This window comes from Oryctolagus cuniculus, chromosome 15 (assembly GCF_964237555.1).
Source record: "Oryctolagus cuniculus chromosome 15, mOryCun1.1, whole genome shotgun sequence".
In the NCBI taxonomy this organism is placed as follows: Eukaryota; Metazoa; Chordata; class Mammalia; order Lagomorpha; family Leporidae; genus Oryctolagus; species Oryctolagus cuniculus.
Window position 1 is genome coordinate 54,125,712 of NC_091446.1, and position 21,526 is coordinate 54,147,237.

Consider the following 21,526-nt stretch of genomic DNA (forward strand, 5'->3'; position numbering starts at 1 on the left):
TCTCTTCCCTCTCTTATTCCCACTCTTATATTTAGCAGGGATAACTTTTCAGTTAAGTTTCAACACTTAAGAATAACTGTGTATTAATTACAGAATTCAACCAAGAGTATTAAGTAGAACAAACAAAAAAAAATACTAAGAGGGATAACATATTAAGTTGTTCATCAACAGTCAGGGCAAGGGCTGATGAAGTCACCGTTTCTCATAGTGTCCATTTCACTTTAACAGGTTTCCTTTTTGGTGCTCCGTTAGTTGTCACTTTGGCCTGGCTTATTTCATTCATCATAATGTTTTCCAGATTCCTCCATTTTGTTGCAAATGACTAGGTTTCATTGTTTTTGACTGCTGTATAGTATTCTATAGAGTACATGTCCCATAATTTCCTTATCCAGTCTACTGTTGATGGGCATTTGGGTTGGTTCCAGGTCTTAGCTATTGTGAATTGAGCTGCAATAAACATTAGGGTGCAGACCTCTTTTTTGTTTGCCAATTTAAACTCCTTTGGGTAAATTCCAAGGAGTGGGATGGCTGGGTTGAATGGTAGGGTTATATTCAGGTTTCTGAGGAATCTCCAGACTGACTTCCATAGTGGCTTTACCAGTTTGCATTCCCACCAACAGTGGGTTAGTGTCCCTTTTCCCCCACATCCTCTCCAGCATCTATTGTTGGTAGATTTCTGAATGTGAGCCATTCTCACCAGGGTGAGTTGGAACCTCATTGTGGTTTTGATTTGCATTTCCTTGATTGCTAGTGATCTTGAACATTTTTTCATGTGTCTGTTGGCCATTTGGATTTCCTCTTTTGAAAAATGTCTGGTTAGGTCCTTGGCCCATCTCTTAAGTGGGTTGTTTGTTTTGTTTTTGTGGAGTTTCTTGATCTCTTTGTAAATCCTGGCTATTAATCCTTTATCTGTAGCATAGTTTGCGAATATTTTCTCCCATTCTGTCGGTTGCCTCTTCACTCTCCTGTTTCTTTTGCAGTACAGAAAGTTCTCAATTTGATTCAATCCCAATAGCTGATTTTGGCTTTGAATGCCTGCACCTCCAGGGTCTTTTCCAGGAAGTCTTTGCTGGTACCTATATCTTGAAGGGTTTCTCCAATGTTCTCTAATAACTTGATGGTGTTGGGTCATAGATTTAGGTCTTTAATCCACGTTGAGTGGATTTTTGTGTGAGGTGTAAGGTAGGGGTCTTGCTTCATGCTTCTGCACGTGGAAATCCAGTTTTCCCAGCACCATTTATTGAATAGACTGTCCTTGCTCCAGGAATTGGTTTTAGTCCTTGATCAAATATAAGTTGGCTGTTGATGTTTGGATTGATTTCTGGTATTTCTATTCTGTTCCATTGGTCTATCCATCTGTTTCTGTACCAGTACCATGCTGTTTTGATTACAACTGCCCTGTAGTATGTCCTGAAATCTGGTATTGTGATGCCTCCGGCTTTGTTTTTGTGGTAAAAGATTGCTTTAGCTATTTAAGGTCTCCTGTGCCTCCATATGAATTTCAGCATCATTTTTTCCAGATCTCAGAAGAATGTCTTCAGTATTTTGATTGGTATTGCATTGAATCTGTAAATTGCTTTTGGGAGAATGGACATTTTTATGATATTGATTCTTCCAATCCGTAAGCATGGAAGATTTTTCTATTTTTTGGTATCCTCTTCTATTTCATTTTTTAAGATTTTGTAATTCTCATCATAGACAGTCTAAAAGTTAAGTCTGAGATTTTTGATGTGTACCTACTTCTTTCTCAGCTGGACAAATGCCATAGAAGACCGTTTTGGTGTTTGTTTGTAGCCATAAGAATAGACTAGAATCATTGAGTTGTTGGATTTTGGCGATGCTGGCAAAGCCATGTCATGCTTTTTGAGCTTTCATCTGGCTCCCTCCAACATCACTGGGCACTTGAGAAACAGCTTACATGAGTTGTAAGTCTGTAACCATGGAAAATTAAAAAAAAACTCAATATTTTTCATAAAAAGCTGTACTTTTGACTTTTACTAAAAATCTTTAGGCAAGAATGTTAACAGTAAACAAAAAGCAAGTGTTGGACGCCATTCATTTCCATTTCAGTTCTGAGCTCAGCTCTGCTGTTTATAATAACTCAACCTGCCAAATGGGTCTTCCTAACCAGCTTAGTCAACCAACTTTATTAAAGTATTCTTTCCATATATAAATATACACATATATGTAAAAATATACATATATGTAAAGAGTACTTTACATACATATATATTACATCTTACTGCAGATATAAGCTTCCAAAAATTGTATGGTATCACAGTAATTTATAGTTGTAGGGTTTGTCAGCTGCTGTTCTTTCACACAAAATATAATCATTAATTTATTGTCAAGAAACAGTGAGAGTTTACCATTTGTCCTCACAAATGTTAAACAAAGTAAATTTTGGTACATTTAGGACATTGTGGATTATTTTGCTCTCAAAGCATCTATCAAGATAATGCTTGAGATATCCCTGAATTTTATTTCAGCTCTACGTATGTCATTGGAAGACAATCTAAAGTGGCTTGGGGAAGTTATGGCTGAAATTGGACCAACCCACTTAGAAAAAAATGAAGAATGGAATTTATTTGATGTAAAACAAGCCAATGCCATCATTGATTACTTACAGATCAGGTATAGATTTTTAATAGCATTTCTGTTAATTTCATAATTTCCAACAAATATCTATTCAATAAGAATAATTGTTTTCAGAAAATTAAGATACTTCACAGAATTTATGCAGTAATTAACCCAACTCATAAATAGAGAATATTCAAAGTTTGCATTCTATAAATAAAAATCAGATCATTGAACATTTTGGCTAAACTTGCACTCTAAGAAAATGAATTATGTTTGATAAATATAATTTCATCTAGACTTATATAAATTACCCAAGAATTTTTTTGTTACATTTCTAATACCATTTTATTAATACAATGATTCTTTCAGATTAATCAGATTCTATTACAACAGATTGCATTTTAGATAGTTGATGTGTTCAGTGATCTAATTTTTCATTCTAAAGAACAAAACCCATTTCCATTTATTTAGTTAGTTTATTTTAAATGCTTTGTATTAGAAATGAAAGAGATTTATGTATATGCTTCCTCAAATATATTACATGCCTTGAAAAATTTTGTAATATTGACCAATTAAATTCATTATTAAGTCTTTCTGCTTAAAAAATGATAGTGGATGGAGGGGAAGTATTTTTATTACAGTGATTCTTCATTGGTGAGTGAACAAATCTCTCTTTATATAATCTGTCACAAAGCCTGCATTAGAATCATGCATCTCTCCGAAAGGATGTTTTTGGAATTTGCAAATAATCGAGCAAGAGTAGGTAAAATATGTTTCTTTTGCCTAACTAAAATCATCTGTAGAATATGTTTGCTACACACTTTCCTTTTATGGCATATATTCCAGTGTTTTCCAATTTCAAAATTTTAAATTCTGATTCAAAGAGTGCTAAATGATTTCCTAGACATGCTCATGGTTTGCTTGGCAAAGATCCTGGTTGTAGTTTGGAAGGTTTATAAATATTAGTGTGTTTAATATGATAAAGTTTATATACTGTTTTCTGGCATGAATTAATAGTGGCATATGATATAATATTTTTGTATAATCACATTTGATATAATCTCACGTTACACACATACAAAAAAAAGCTCCTATTGGGTATCTCTCACTAAAAACTACAGTAGTGTTCTTCTCTGTGAGTGGGGAGGAGTCAGGAAGGAAGTTCAGAACTAGAGAAGGATCATATTCCTCAAGGTCTCTCTGCCCATTAGGGTTTGAGAATCAATGAGTGAGAGGAATTGTACTCTGCGCATTTGTATCAGCATCTTCTTTCTCTTCTGCGTCTATTTGGGCATACCAAGTTTCTCTTGCAAAACACCTATTTACAGCCGAACTCTGTGCCCAGGAAGTTTGTTAGGAGCGTGGGGACTGATAGTTAACCAGAGCTGCAAAATCAGTGTAGGCATCACAACACCTTGTAGACAATGAAAAATGGCATCTCTTCTCCCTTTCATCTCATCTCTCTAGACATATTTCATGACATTTTCTTTCAGAAGATTGTTATGTTATGAGGGATCATCAGTGTTAGTACCTTGATATTCCAACCAAAGTGACTTCATATACCAAAAATCTCTAATCTTACAACTCTGAAAAAAAATCAATATTTCAGATATCAGCTAAAAAATAGAACTATTTCAATTCTGTTAAATCTTCATGATGTAATTTTAAAGAAATTATACATTTTAAATAGCCATATTATAGAAAAATAATATCAAGTTACTAGGATATATTGAAGTTGTGTAAAGTGAAATAAGCTTTTCTACACCTGTCCACAATCCCTCATGCATACACAAATGGAAGCTTAGTGGCAGTTAAATCATACAATACTTTTCATTTTCATGACTACAAAGCAGTTTTCTTAAAATATGAATGTATCTGAATTATCAAAAGTATAACTATTACAATTTAACCCAATACTGAGTTTACCCAAACACTGAAATCTCTAGTCAGTTTAGGAAGCACTCATAGCACATGAGCCTGACAATAAAATTAAAATGTCATTGAGTGTTCTTAAAGCAGTCTAAACTGCATATTCTGTCTTATATCTGTAATTTGAAAAAAACTCATACCAAGATTCCTTCCCAACATTACTGTAAGTAGATGTGTATAGATAGGCAGATAGATACGTGTGTGTGTATGTATGTATTTTTTGTATATACCATGTAATATATTGTGCAGTGTATAAGAATATATGTACAGCTGCAGCTTTGTAATATAAGTCATCATTTACATATATAGCTGGTCTAAGTACGCATTTGTCTTTGTGAATTCTACCTGTCCCCTGGGAATGAGGTGGAAATAAAGTACACAGTCACATGCCCTGTGTAAGAACGAACTCTTTCCCTTTGTACATAGCAAGGCATTACACTTCCAGACTTGTAGATACATTTCTATTCCATCTTCTTCTGATTTAGCACTAAGACTAGATGTTTGACAGAATAGCATAGGAGCCTGAACTAGCACAGATTCAAAAGGAAGAGGGAGAAAATCCACTTACCTGGTTGAAGTGTCACTTTGCTCCCATGCAAGACCTAATAGCTCCCTAGCAAAGCTGAAGGTTGGGGGTGAGATGAGGAAAGAGAAGCATCTCAGCCTACCCCTGAGAAAATGCCCCCTTAGGTACCTACCCTGGATATCTAATCCTACTCCTGACTCTGTCCCCAAATACGCGTGTTTAATCCCCTCATCCAAGTCATACATTTTATTTTCATTGTGAGAAGTAAATCTTCTTTTGGCATTGGACAATTAATTTCTACATGCAATGAAGAGAATAAGACAGAAAGACTATGAAACTGTCAAAAGGAAAATGTATGAATTAAATAATTTGTGTGACACAAGATGGAGAAAGGAAACTCTTACATTTGTTTATTGAGAGGGAGCTAAGTTATTTCCAAAATCCTCCATCTTCTTTATTTTTCTACTCAGAATTAGACTGTAGGACTAGTTGGATGCTGTGAATATACTAAAACCACTGAATTGTAAATTTTAAATAGATGGATTGTAAGCTTTGTGAATTACTTATCTCAATGAAACTGTTTTTAAATTTTCAAAAAAAAAGATCAGTTATTATCAGTGCAATGTTTTTGACCTTAAAGCTTTTCTTATGTCACCAGTGTAAAAGAGAGAAAATTGGAATTTATTTTGCTTCATCAGAATTATCAAACTTCACTAATCTTAATTTATTCTTCTAGCCAACAAATCAAAGTGATGTCAAAAGCTAACTTAGTTTTCTGAATTTTGATGGATAATTTAAATGTACAAGCTCCCCCCCCAAAAAAAATGTGGTAACTGAGTTTGCACACCCCTCACTTTTTAATGAATTGTGTTAGTAGTGAGATCAACTGCTAATATAACTCAGAGAGACCCAGCTGCCTGAGGATTTCTTCATTGATTTCAAATGAATTGAAACTTTGATCCATTACAGCATTCAGGAGAAGCCATTATTATACATGCTCTGTAGCTACATTTTGCAAATGTTAATTTCTCAGTTATATTAAAATCAATTTTCTTAAATAGCAAAACGCACCAGAGTGAAAGAGAAACCACTAAGACAATTTTTTTTCTTGTGCATTTTGCTGTATTATGAGTCTATTAATTTTCCCAACCAGCAGGAAGGGAATTAGAAAAATTCAAATATTATCACAAACAGGATATTAGAAGTCAGCCCTTCAGTAAATTTTTAACTCTCAATAATACATTGCTGAGCTCTTGAAAAATCACTAGAAATGTTTGTTTTCAGTACCTTCTATCCTTTAGGTCTTTGTAGCTTTTAGGTAGGAAAGGGACACATGTTCCTTCTTAAATTAATTTCACCCTTTGATGTGCGACTGAATATTTTTCAGGAAAATCAGAAGGCTTCTAAATGGATTTCAGTTCATGTCAAATAATTTTTTCAGGTGCTTTTGGAGATTAATTTAATTTTGAAACAGTTCAGGAATGTGAGAACTAATTGATATGGAAGTAGATTGCAGAATTCAGTGCCATTTTACTGGAAAAAAATTGACTCCATTTTAGACCAAAACGTAATAAATAATGTGAAGTTTAATGTTCCTTAGGGATGGTGCATTGTTTGGCTTAAAACTAGGAAAAGTCAAGTCAATCTAATTGTTCCCTTATCCCAAACCTATCCAATCTTCACAGATAGACTTACTGATATCATTGTAGGTACCGTGTTACAGTGTCAACCTCTCAAAAAATAAAACTGACTTCTTAGCATTTAAGGACAATTTCTTTTGGAATAACAGATATGTAAACTCTATGTTAGCATTTAATATCATTAGCATGGTCATTATGAACTTTCTTTTAATAAATACCATAATTTAGTTTGTTTTTCCTGAAATAAATCCATCAGTTACACAATCATTTTGTATTTCAGCTTATTTCAACACTACAAGCTGTATGAGTTTATGTTTTACTTTACCAGAGAAGAAATTGTGATCGGAACTGAGGTAAGTAATTTATCTAGATGGAACCAATTAAGCTGAATCACTTAATGCATGCTGATCAGCATCTGGATATTTAACTGCTTAAAGCAACTTCTTGTCAAGATTATTCAAGTGTTAATATAACCAACTTCTAGTCTGCAGAAAGAATAATTATATAAAGTGAGCTTTGGATTTAGAAAATAAGCTGTCTTTCGGCATTAAAAGCACTGTTAATCACATATACTTTATGGATTTATGGATTATTTGAGCTCAATTGAATAGACTGTATGTCTTCATACAAATAAAATCAAGAAAATGAGATAAATTAATTCAGTTAAATCTTTTCTAATTTCATATTAATTTTCAGTCTATTCATTGTTTAAGGCCTAATTCAAATTCCACTTCCTCAATGAAGCAACCATATCTTAATTGCATCAAATTTCAGACAAAGGATTTGGACAAACTCTCTAATCACAGTCTATGATTTCATTTCAATTGATTTCTTCTTGTTTAATTGTGGCTACTTTACACCAATAATCACATAAATATGCACTGTGTTACGTGATTTTCTGTTTCCTGTGGGTTGATATGGTCAATACAACTCAACAGTAATTGTCCTGAAGGGTAGGATCATTTGCTGTTTTTCTATCACAGTACATTGTATAATGTAGGGCACAGTAGCCCCTCAAGTAGTGCACAGAACAATAGTTCAGCACTAAATAGTCTGTCCAGATACATGCTTGGATATCTTTACATATAATCATGTGTTGGTAAACACTAGGAATTAATCCTACGTAACAACATCCTCAGGAGGCAAAAACTATCCGGAAAAGTGCTCTTGTATGTTCTCAATCCTGCCCCATATATTCACATTTTTCTTAATAACTATCCTGATATTAAGAACCAGATGCAATGTGCCAAGTCTTCTGTCTTACTGAATGTTGTTATTTTAGGATTTATAAATTGCTTACTTCAAAACCATATCAATCACCGTGATTCATCCTCCATCTGAGTACTTTTTCTAAGGCAGGCCTTTTAAAAGTATGCTGCAGTAAAACAAAGGAACCTTTTTACTTTTGATTTTCCTCAAAATTACTTCTTTGTAATCTCTTCATACTTTTGCTCATATTAAATGTCCTTTGACAATGTTTCACTGAAAATGTTTCCACTTTAGAATTATATAGCATGACAGTATTACACACTGCAATTATTAGTTTGTAATACAACCCTACCCAGCAAAACTTTCTGAAAATAATAGTGTTTTCAATGGTATAAGTGGACATTTAGAGTCATCAAGAAAAAATTTCAGAGAGCGCTCCCTTGCCCTTTGTTAGTTGCACAATCATGTCTTTCTTCTATATTTAGGTGACATTTATGCTTATGGAAAGATAAAATGAATGAAATATCCTTAGGGAAAAGATTTGCGTCTTTTAAGAATTAGACCACTCATGGGCTTTTAAAGGATTAACAAAAGTAGATATTATACTATAATACGTTATAGCATATTGTTAGTGTCAGATGACCGTTGGTACAAATATCTGCTTTTTAATTAATGATCTTTCATGGCAGAGGTCTGCCCCACTAATGTGATTATTCATGCTGATCTCAGCACTGTGAAACCAAACAAGGGCCACATGAAAACCTCATGAATGTTTCAAAATTTAACTGTTAGGCAAACATTCAGATAATACTGATGAAATTTACTTTATTTATTAATTGTGGATGGAAGATTAGAACTAAATGCAAGTCTCTTCTGCTGATGGGAATAGCCAGTTCCTAAATGATAAAAGAATGAAGAAATAGAATACAATTGCTATTCAACCCTTACTGAAATAATGGATCTAGAAAATGATGAGCAGTGGGTTGTTAACAACATGAAAACAGAAAACCGGACATTATTTGCCTTCAAATAAAATTATACAAAACCACCTATGAATTGTTTTTGCTAGACATTTTAACTGGCTGGTCATCAGATCATTCTTCTAATACTACCAATTTACTGGAAATACCGATACAGAAGAACAAGTAAATGACATCACAGGAATGTGAACAGCAATCCAGGTAGTGAGAGTCTGTAAGACAGAAGATGTAGACTCTTCAACAAATAAATTGCACGGAAATAAACAAAATATATATCCTACTGATTAAAATTACTTACATACAATTCAATGAAGATATCTTACTTGTACCCTACTTCAAACAAACAGGCAAACAAACCCAACACAACACAAAACAGTTACAGGATCATCAGCAATGTTTGAGCGCGGGCTACATATGTGATGATAACTAATATTAATTTCTGGAACCTGTGAATATGTTACCTTTCTTGGCAAAAGGGACTTTACATATGTGATTGAATTTGAAATTTGTATTAAATTAAATTTGAAGTGGGAGGATATTGTGGATTGCCCAGGTGGATCCAATGTATTCATAAGCTTCCTTATAAGAGAAAGAGTAGACAGGAGAGTGAGTTAAAGGAGAGAGAGCTTTGAAGGTGTTGCAGAGTTGATGGAGAATGAAGCCATAATTATATCAATTGTCTTGGGGTCTGCTTTGGAAATCTCTTATTGTTCTTTTTAATATTTAATTGATTATCATTGTTCATTTTTGTTAAGTAATAAATTTGGAATTAAACTCACTTATATAAGGATTTTTAGTGTATAACATATATGAGTAGTAAAGTGGCATTTAAAATTATTTGGGATTATTATATGTTTAGTAAAAACAAATTAGATTTCCTTCTTATAACAAATTTTAAAAATGATTCTAATTTATTAAGAGATCCATTTCCCATCTGGCTCAACATTTCCATTGAAAACAACTAGAAAAGCTGGAAGATTTTTTTAACCATGTTTGAAAACTCAGCTAGCAAAGCTTTAAATATTATGGATCCAAGAGGCAAACATTGCCTTTGGAAATGCCTTCTACCTATAGTAATCTACCAGTTTGGAAAAGGTGGTAAGAGAAGCTGAGAAGTAGAGTTTTGGTGCATATATGGAGCAAAGAGAGCAAAAATTAGAAATGAAGAGAATATAATAAATCCTGCCAGTATGTGTTGAGACTCCAAAGGATTGCATTTTTTAATGTTTTTATTTATTTATTTGAGAGGTAGAGTTACAAATAGTGAGCAGGAGAGATAGAGAGAAAGATCTTCCATCTGCTGGTTCACTCCCCAAATGGCCACAATGGCCAGAGCTGTGCCAATCCAAAGCCAGGAGCCATGAGTTTCTTCCAGGTCTCTCACGTGGGTGCAGGGGTCCAAGCGCTTGGGCCATCTTCTGCTGCTTTCCCAGGCCATTACAGAGCTAGGAAGTGGAGCATCCAGGACTCATACCGGTGCCCATATGAGATGCCAGCGCTGCAGGCAGAGAATTAACCTACTGTGCTACAGCGCTGACCCCAGGATTTTATTTTAAAAGAGATCATCCCTCACATGGACTGAATTTCATTTTCAATTAATTCAATTTCTGGTAGATTTATGTTATCTATGCATAATGTGGTTAGAATACTCCCTACAGTAAAACAAAGTCATGCTACATTCCAGGTTATATCTACAGGTTTTTTTTAATGACCATTATTTATCACACAATAAAAAATGACAAACTGGAAGACAAGTCAAAAGAAAAAAATAAAAAATGAAGCAAGACAAACAGGGCAAGAAAAACATGAGCAAAGAATATTAACAAACAGTATATGAATAAATAGATATGGGAATATTCAAATTGCAGTTATCAAGGAACTATGAAATTTGATATTTTTCAATTGTAATATTGGCTAATAATAAAAAGATTTATGAACACCCTTAATAGTGAGGATGCAAGAAAACAGAACTCTACATATATGTGGTGAGAGGTTAAATTTGTAAAGCCACTTTGTATACCAGATTGGCAAAATCACATTCAATGAATGTGAAGCGTAGACTAATTATAGAAAACTGAGTTTTTAGAATAAAGTTGTAGATTCTCATGTATCAGTTATGTTGAGATCTCTAAAATGCATTCTTAATTTTAAAAGTATAGAACAATATGAATAGCATCCTATTTCTTTTTTGAAGGAGATAAGCTTGTAAATATATAGACATGTATATGCATGTAAGAGATAGTAAAAGAACTAGAAGAATTTAAACTATATATGGTTTACCTGTGGGTGGTAGAGTAGAAGTAGGAATTGGCTATGATGTGAAAAGGACATTTTATTCTCTGTGTTTCAGATTTATGTTGGTTTTTTACAACATGGATGTCTTCATGAATTACCTGTACAAGAACAAAATTGTTCACTAGTTCATTCCCAAGAAGGACCGAGACACATTTTGTAAATTAAGTACAAGCATATAAACTTGTTTATATACTAGCATACTGACAGACAGGCACTGGGATATCAACCAGCTGTTTACAAGGAAAAGGTCAAATAGAAAAAAAACTAGACAAACTCTCAATCCATAAAATTAAGTACTTTACAAGTGAGTTGCTACCACATTTTAATTTTAAGTATAAATGAGTTTTAGCTGAAAAGTCATTTATAGAGTAAAAATCTGGTGTTGTGCTATAACATCTAAAATTTTCTGCAAGAAAATAAAATTGATATCATGAATTATGCATACATACCACATTTTAAAAATATTTATTCAGTTTAATTTCACCAAAGTAACAACACATCAAATCTTGGATCATTTGTAATTTCAGAGGTTACATTATATATATTTAAACACATGCACATACACATAGACATATTTGCATTGGGATATATAAAACCTTAGAAGATGTAGTCTGCTTTAATAATTTCTCCAATTTGTAAAATATGATAGATAGGTTGTATTAGTCAGCTTTTCATTACTACAACTAAAATATCTGAGAGGAAAAAAAGCTAATTAGGAGGAAAGAAGGTTTATTATATGTTTTGCAGGTTCTCAGTCCTAGATCTGGTGGCTGCATTAATCTGGTATCTGGCCACATTTGTCTGGTATCTGATGATTGGCATAAAGTGTGTGCAATAAACATCATGTAGTAAACCAGGAAACAAAGAGGGAACAAGTGAGCCAAAGTTTGCTTACATAACTAACCCTCTCTTAAGAACATCTTCTAAGGGCACGCCCCAATGACCTAAAAAAATTTGACTGGTTTCACCTTATACATGCTATAATTAAATCAAGTCTCCACTTTTAATCCGTTAACCATGTGATTATAAATTGAAATTATATTTTTGCAAAGATAAAAGAAGGAAGAAGGGGGATTAAGGGAGGGAGAGAAGTAGGGAGGAAAGTATGCTTATCTTCTTAGAATTGTACCTATGAAATGCATGAAATCTGTTCTTCTATTAATAAATTTTTTTAAAACTTTGGGGTTCAAACTCCTGGTAAATGGAACTTTGGGGGACATCAAAACTATTTTTCAAAACCAAAACATTGGTATAGTTGTACTTCTGACCATTTCAGAATTTTGCCCTAGAACATCAGCATTTTAGCACAGGTGTTTCTTGTACAACTCTAGGGGGGCACCATTTATATTGTGGTCCATGTGATTAACAGAGTTGTGCCTTGCACAGCCCATAGAGCCATTAATGGAAATCATGTTTTCACAAGTGATGCCATAGCAGGATCTGATTATTATAAGTATGATATACTTAGAAAGATATTTAAAGAGAATCATAAATATACCTAAGTGGCTACCTTGCCCAGAATCGTACTTTGGCAGTCTTTCATAACCCAAAATAATACCACTTAAGGTTAGCAAATATAGAAATTTCAAACCTCACTAAAATAAGTGAATGTCAACCGAATATAATTTCATGTCCTAAGTACTTATTCTTAAATTAAAAACAAAACAAAACACCTTTTTCTTCCTTACTTCAAAACCCACACAGTTAATGAATGCTAATGAGACTATACTTAAAAATTCTTAGCTTTTGGGGGAAAAATACCAGATAGACACATAAATTTTATTTTATTTCTTTAAACTGTAAAGTTATGGTGTCCTGAATAAACAAAATATGATACTTATGTAAACATTCAACCTTTTAAGGAAGAGAAAGCTGCAAAAACAACACTGCGCGTCTCATCATGTTTTGGAAAGGAGGAAGGCGACTGAAGCATAGCTACAAAGATATCTTTTTTCTCTTCAGTTTACCCTTGAGATGTACCTATCAAATAATCTAAACTTATCCAGATGATGTTTTTAATCTTGAAAAAAGGCTTTTTTTCTTGTTGGATGATCCTATTAGCAAACTGCTGGAAGGGAAAATCATACAGGGCATAATTTGTAGCTTGACCTACTCACATTGGGTGTTGCTAAAGAAAATCAATCAGAAATTGTTGTGTTAAAATAGCTCTATCTACTCTCCCTGGCATGTGTGACTAACTGACTTCAGAATCTATCATTTAAAGAAAATGGTTGACGCTTGGATATACAATTTATCAAACTTCACTCTAGTCCTTTTTCTCCAAAGCTTAGAAAAATAATCATCCTTCCCTAAATATAAATCTTTTAAGAGAAATTCAAGGAATCTGTCTGCAGCAAAATAATTGATAAATGGCAGGAGCATAATTTAAAGATAGTTTCCATCACTGATCACATGGCACCTCAGCTCTTGAGCCTGTCACTCAGGTCTCCGCCCGTTGGCCCTCTAGCTTCAGTCTAGCTCTTCTGGGCCCAGCTTTCTGATTGAACTCAGTGGGTCTTTTTGTAATTACAGTTCTCCTGCTTCCTTCTGCCTGGAAATAGGAGGGTTTTCCTACTTCCTGAAATGCTCTCCAACCTTTTTGCAAAGCCAAACCTATTATTCCCTCACAGCTCAGTTTACAGACATTTCTCTTAGACACACACACACACACACACACACACAAAAGAAGAAGAAGAAGAAGAAGAAGAAGAAGAAGAAGAAAACACTTTCTATGATACTGCTTTTTATTTCCTTAGTGTTAAATATCTTGTTAAAGATTAGTTTTCACATATTCTCTTAGAAATTATTATATAGTTCCATGAAGTCAGGTAATTGACATTATTGTTTTTCTTGTTTTTCTCAGCATAGGAACAATATAATTTCACCTAATGTTTAATAATTATTCACTAAGTTAATTAATACAGATGAAGCAGTTTTATTGATTAATTTCAAAATATTATATTTTGAAAATACTATTTTGGTGTGTAGGCTGAAAAATCGAAATCAATCTGTTAAATGATCAGTTGAGTTAAGGTTACAATTAAGATACCCACATCTCACATCAGAGGGTCTGCATTGGATGCTCTGGCTCCTACTGCAGCTTCTTGTTAATGCAGACCCTGTGAGGCTGCAGTGATGGCTGAAGTGGTTGGTTCCCTGCCATCCAAGGAGGAGAACTGGATTGAGTTCCTGGCTCTTCGTTCCAGCCTCAACCCAGCCTCAATCATGCAAGCATTTGGAAGTGAACCAGCAGATAGGAGCTCTCTGTCTCTCCTTCTCTCTCTTTTTTCCTGTCTATAAATAAGTAAATAAATAATCAATCATTAATTCCACTACCAGGCAATTAAAAGCTGATTTTTGTATAAAATCTTTACATTACTAATTTTTAATTATTGACTCATATGGAGCAGCCGAGGAAATCTCTAACTATAGTCCATTTAAGCCAAGGTTCCAAGATACTGGAGGCCACTAATCGTGACTACATCAAAAGTTAGAACTTCTATTGGAGGAAAACACCATACTCAAATTTAAAAATCAAGCACTAAAAATAAAATGTGTAGTATAAAAGACCGAAAAGGCATAATAGTGTTAATATCCTATGTAATAATTCTTACAAGTCACTAAGAAAAACGATTCTAATGGAAAAGCTAACAAAAGATATTTATATGAGAAGATATATAAATAGCCAATAAACTTGTGCAAATATTTTCACCCTTCGTATAACTAAAAAAATGCAAATTGCACTAAAATTATCAGACGCTCAAACAAACATTAAAATAATAGCACATTATCTTACGAGAGTGTGGCAAACTGCACTCTCAGCCACTGCTGTCAACAATGCAAACTGGTAAACCTTCCAGACAGCAGTTTTCAAAGATAGTTCAGTTTTTTTTAAGTGTTACCTTTGAGTCATCTTTTGTATTCACTGAGTTTACCCCAAGTAGGTAGTCAGATAGTGTTCTGAAACATAGGTGTATGTATTTGCTTAAAATCGAGAAAAAATATGTGAAATTCCTAGATTCCTGTCATTTGAAGGAAGTTAAAGAATTAGCAATGCCTCTCTATAATACTGTAATCATTAATGGTATGTATATGCTGTTATACTGATAATTGAAAGTTATTCACTATGTTATTTATGCAATTAGAGGCTACTAGTTTGTCTATTGAGATAGCATAGAGAATAGGTCCTGAAGGACACACATCAAGTTATTAGCAGTGGTCCTTTGATGTCACTAGTATGCCACATAATCTTTGCTTTCCCTTTTTTTTTTTTTTTTTTTTTTTTGGACAGGCAGAGTGGACAGTGAGAGAGAGAGAGACAGAGAGAAAGGTCTTCCTTTGCCATTGGTTCACCCTCCAATGGCGCTGCGGCCGGCACACCGCGCTGATCCGAAGGCAGAAGCCAGGTGCTTATCCTGGTCTCCCATGGGGTGCAGGGCCCAAGGACTTGGGCCATCCTCCACTGCACTCCTGGGCCATAGCAGAGAGCTGGCCTGGAAGAGGGGCAACCGGGACAGAATCCGGCGCCCCGACAGGGACTAGAACCCGGTGTGCCGGCACCGCAAGGCGGAGGATTAGCCTGTGGAGCCACGGCGCCAGCTGCTTTCCCTTTACACTTGTCCATATGTCCTGAAGTTATTTTTTGCAATCAGTATGTATTACACCATGCTGCTGTTTCTTGAAGAGTAAAGGCTTAAACAATAAAAAGTTTTACTTCATTCTCTTTTGTTTTCCTTATTCAGCAATATTTCTTTTTTCTTGCCTATTTAACTTTAGAAGATTGCATAACATTATGAAAATGTCTGTTTTATTTTTGAAGAGATGCATTTCATGTTTATGTGATTAGGCAGTATTTTTCCTTAAAGAAAAGGGCTCTGTTGCAAATGAAGATTTAATTGTTACTTGAGGATGAGCATCTTATTATTCATGAGTTGTACAAATCATAAAAAATATCCAGGATGATCACAGTAAGACATACAAAACAAGGACTCTGTTTACAGGAATTTGCTCTACTATGTAAGACACTACCTTGCCCAAAGATGGCAGGATGTGAGGCAAGGCATGGAGCCTAAGACAATCAACATGTCTCCACTCTATGATTCCACACCCAAAGAATCCCCTAGTAATCCGAACTTCTGGTTCAAAGACAACATGATCTTTTCAGTCCTTTCTGGGATGTCCAGACTTGCCTAAGTAAGATCAAGTTCAGTAACCCATGTTTGAAAAGAGACATTTTGAAATCAAAATATGTTCAAAGGGTAGTCCCTTGAACTTTTTAGAACCAAAGAAGAAAATATTCAGGGTAGATATGCCAGCTGCCTTCAAATGTAAGACACTGACAGGATTAAAAAGGGGGAGGGAGGGAGGGAGATTGATTTATGTTGTCTTCATAACCCCCAGATGGCAGACTAAAGACCAGTGGATCTTCTGGGAGGAGATTTTTTTGATTAAATAAACACAATCACTTTCTAAATAATAGATGTATACAGAAATGGGAGGGATATGGCAAGGCAGAGGCTCATGAATTCCTCACTGTTACACTACCAACTCTGACTTAGTACAGGTCCTGGCAAATATGCAGCACTTAATACATTTCATTGAATTGAATCGAGAGGAAGTATGTTGTATCTTCATTGAACATATTTCGAGTTTAGCAATGTGATTTTTGGTGAAATTTTGTAAAGTTGTTTAAAGCATTGGATGGGACATTAAGCTAGATGATGTGTTCCAGATTTTTCTAGGATTTTCGAGGACAGTTTAAACTATTTTGTCCTCTTCTTCCCATGATTATACTTCCAAATGTTCTTCGCATTAGTAAAATCCAAAATTTATGATAAGCCAGTCTTAGTTTGGGTAACATAACTAATAGAGTGACAAAATGGATTCCTTTCTACAGGCTGGAAATTATGTTGGACTGCTATAGTTGGAGTGGAGAGAGAAATATAGTTGTTTATAACTAGGAAGTCATTTGCCAGAAGTATATAGCCAGCTCTATCTTGGCAAATGCAGACTTACAAGTTAATAAATGTAATCAAATGTAAGTCAAGAAAGACTCAGGGGTAATGTATTTTTATTGATTACTCTCTTTAAAAGGATTTTGGTCACATTTCTGTAGTATTGGACCACATTCCAATGTTTCAAGTTTGATTACTAGGCCACCCTTATGGCCTGGTGAGTGTTTGACAGATGGCTGAGAATATGCAAGTAAGTATGCATTGTGCAGAAAACCATGCAAGTGAAGAGTCAATCAAGAGAGAATAAACATGCTTAGAAAGAGGCCACCTTATTGATATTCTGACTACAGAATCTGGCAACTTTCTATGCAAATGATGCAGCTGCATCAGCACTGTTGACACTATAGGAGGGAAGAGGAAAAAAAACAACAAAGTTCTCTGTGGCAAAATAACTCTGTGTTTGATCAAGGAAATAATATAAGGGTAGATGAGGTAGATGGTTTTGAGTTTGCTTTTTTTTAAGTTGCCTTTTTTCTTCCGTTTGCCTGGAGTGCTAATGACCATGGCAGCAGTGGCAAGTTTAACTGATGAATATGGAGTTTCATAGCTCCCAGAGCACAGCTTTTGGACTAATAAGAATTTCGATAGGAACTGCAACCTACTTTCTCTTATTTCAATATTTGCATGCCTGGTACACACAGTATAATATAAATGCACCAATAGTGATGGTGACATATTCATTCTCTTTCTCTCTTCTCAGAACCAAAATGATAGAAATATTTTTCTACCTTATTCAATACACAGTCACTTAAAGAATTAGAGACTTTCACTTAAAGAGATCAAGTATTTTAGATGGGAAAAAAGAAAAGATACTTGCAGCTAACAAATAAATACAAATATATTGCTTCACTTAAAGACTGAAAATATGACCTTAATTATCATTTTTCTCAGTTAAAAGCAAAAATATATTAAATAAATATCACATGTGCGTTAACATTCTTAATCTATTGAAACATATTTCTTCCCAGTGGCCTTTCCTGACTTTCATAGACTATGATAAATCCTTCCTCCTACAGACCACTGTTCTGATTTGAACTAAGGCATCTTGCTTTACAGTGTTCCTTTATATGTAACCTAAGTCCTGCCTCTAACTTTTTATTAAATTTATTTTTAGTTGAAGGGCAGACTGAGGGAGAGACAGAGACAGACAGGAGATCTGCCATCCCTTGATTCACTCCTCTAATGCTCCACACAGCCAAAACTGAAGCCAGGAACCCAGAACTCAACCCAAGTCTCTCACTTGGGTGGCAGGGAACCAGATACTTGTCCATCAGCTGTTGCCTGTTAATATATACATCAGCAGGAAAGTGGAATCAGAGACAGAGCAGAAAGGTGAACTCAGGCACTATGATAAGAGATACAAGCAGCCCAAGTGGTGTCTTAAACACTGTGTCAAACACCTTTGCCTCTGCCTTTTGAAACACACACACATACACAGTTTATCCCTAGGAGATTGAAGGAAATGCCAATTTTTGAATCTCTTTCTTTATAAGGTCAGCCAAGAAATTATACAAAGGGCATCCACAGAAGTCTGGATATTCCTCTGACCAAGTGTCCTTTTTTTTTTTTTTTTTTTTTTTTTTTTTTTTTTTTTTTTTTTTGACAGGCAGAGTTAGTGAGAGAGAAAGAGAGAGAGAGAGAGAGAAAGGTCTTCCTTTTTTCGGCCCTCTGCTGGTTTTAAAAACATGTGCACAAATCCTTTAGTACTTTCCTTGAAAAGGTAGTTTGCCAGCGCGGCTCACTAGGCTAATCCTCCACCTGTGGCGCCGGTACCCAGCGTTCTAGTCCCGGTTGGGGCGCTGGATTCTGTCCTGGTTGCTCCTCTTCCAGTCCAGCTCTCTGCTGTGGCCCGGGAAGGCAGTGGAGGATGGCCCAAGTGCTTGGGCCCTGCACCTGCATGGGAGGCCAGGAGGAAGCACCTGGCTTCTGGCTTCAGATCAGTGCAGTGTGCTGGCTGTAGCGGCCATTGGGGGGTGAACCAACAGAAGGAAGACCTTTCTCTCTGTTTCTTTCTCTCTCACTGTCTAGATCTGCCTGTCAAAAAAAAAAATAAGGTAGAGTTTACATTGCCTTTCCTTGACAGTGGGCTGAGCTTACTGTCTTGCTTCTAGTAGATAGAATATTGTGGAAGTGATGACATGTCCCAACCAAGGTTAGAATATTAATAATAAAAAAAAAACCTGTGGCTTCCACATTGGTTGTTGTTTTTATTTTTTTAATATATATATTTATTTATTTTTCACTTTATTAGAAAGGCAGATAGACTAAGAAGGATTTTTCTATCTGCTGGTTCACAGCAAGTAGGGCTGGGCCAGCCTGAAGCCAGGAGCCTGGAACTCTACCTGCATCTCCCCCAGTACTTGAGCCATCACCTGTTGTTTCTCCGGACATGCATTACCTGGAAGCTTGATCAGAAGCTGAGGAGCCAGAACATGAGTCAGACACTCTGATACAGGATGCAGGCGTCCCAGATAGAATCTTAACTGCTGCACCAAACACTCTCCCCTTGGTTACTTTCTTGCTGTCTCTCTTGGATCGTTGGCATTGGGAGATGCCAGCAGCTATGTCATGAGGACACTAAGGAGCCTCTGAAGAGACCACTGGAGAGATCCCGAGACCCATCCATCCAGTGTCATGAATCAATTCAGAAGAGAACCTTCCCTTAGTTAGCCTTGAGATGGCTTCAGTCTGACAGGAAGACTGCAATTTCCACATGAGTCTCTGAGCCAGAACCCACCAGATAAAGCATTATCAGGTTCCTGAGACACAGACTAGAATGTTTCTAACTATTGTTGTAAACCGCCACATTTGGGGTAATTTGTTAGGTAGCACCAGATAGTTAATGCATTTCCTATTCACAACACCAACAAAAGTACCCCTCTTTGGAACTACATTTTAATCACCCTCTAAATGCCTCCTTCTTTAACAGTCCTTCATTTTCTCCTGCCTTGTGTCTGGTTGCTCCCACATACCCCTACTTGGCCTACTCGACTCTCTTCACTCACAGAGAAGCCCCTGAAATTCCATTAAAAAAATCCAATTCTCCACCATCGATGTCTCATCTCTCAAGCCATTGCACATAATAGGTACTTGGTAAATATTTCTTCATAGAATAACTAAATTTCAATTTATTTTGACTTGTGCAAATAAAAAAAATCATCCATTGGAAAAACATTTTCTTAACAACTCAGACTAAAGTTATAGAGAAAAATGCGTAAGTGCAGAAGCTAAGCTACTGATAGTTATAACACTGCATCTGGTGCCTGAGCCAGGAAGATATTGGGCTTAACACACTGACTTCTGGAACAGGAACACACGTACATTCTAATTCCAATTGGACAAAGCTGCAGCACAGTTAAAAACTCAAGTACTTTGCCCTAAGGAATTATCCTAGGATCAAGATCTCTGTTTTCTAAATGCATTTTCCGTTCTAGATGTTGCCTGTAATCTCCAGGTCAATGTCAGTTGCCCCCTGATTATTAAGATATTTACTGAGAAAATGCAGGATGCCTGGCAACATTGTAAGTGCTCTGGGAACTGACTGCTATTCAGGCGGTACGTTCATGTACAAGTTTTACTTTTACTGCTATCGTGTGGCATTGCTGAGCCAAACAAGCATAGTTACTCATAAGGCTAACAGCCCAGCAAGAGAAATGGACATATGTTAGTGAGCCCACTGATATATAATTGAAATCAAACGGTAAAGAAAACTACAGATTACTATAAAGAGAGGCACTGGGTTTCTCTAATCCTGGAATCACTGTATCAAAGAAGTCTACTCTGAGCTAATTATCTTTGAGTAGAGTCTAGGGATGACATTTTAACTAGGCAAAAGTGTTGGACAAAGGCAAGTTCAGTTGAGCATTTGCTCTATGTCAGGTGGTATCTAGGCACTTTAAGTATTAACACATGTATCGTCACACAAATGTACGAGATAGGCACCACTTTCAATCACATTTTAAAGACATGAAACTAGGATTAATATTGACATCCTTAACTGTTGTCTCAAACTCCCTCTGAAAAAATCTTGATTAATTCTTCAAGATGCAAAAAGGAGCCTTGAATGAGAATGTTTAGACCTCTTTTAGGTGAAGCAGCACATCACAATATTGATTATCCACAAAAGGTTCAATAGTTAAAACACAAACAAAACAGGACATGGTTTAACTTTATTACCTTCCAAACATGCATTCTAACAGAATAAAGTGTGATATACATAATATTGTGATAAAGTTATTTCGAATTATTCATCATTTTTGCAATGTTTTCAATTTATTTTTACCCAAGAACTCCATGATGTTCTTTTTTATATGGATAACAAATATATATGTCCCAATTTATATATTTTATGAA

The 21,526-nt window shown here is 35.3% G+C and overlaps 1 protein-coding gene across 10 annotated transcripts in view; it reads left to right on the forward strand.

Annotated features, from left to right (window-relative positions):
- Positions 1-21,526, forward strand: part of CABCOCO1 (ciliary associated calcium binding coiled-coil 1) — a 104,675-nt gene that overhangs the window by 24,310 nt on the left and 58,839 nt on the right. For 6 of the 10 annotated variants that reach the window (XR_007911014.2, XM_008270097.4, XM_051823862.2 and 3 more), the window contains exons 4-5: positions 2,490-2,634; positions 6,956-7,028. Coding sequence is in view for 9 of the 10 variants with exons in the window: in XM_008270097.4 (XP_008268319.2) it covers positions 2,490-2,634; positions 6,956-7,028 (218 nt within the window). In the remaining variant the exon portion in view is untranslated. Of the gene's footprint in view, positions 1-2,489; positions 2,635-6,955; positions 7,029-8,953; positions 9,269-11,214; positions 12,994-13,021; positions 15,878-21,526 lie in introns of those variants that run through there. The other 4 variants (XM_070058337.1, XM_051823865.2, XM_051823863.2 and 1 more) reach the window with 4 other exon arrangements.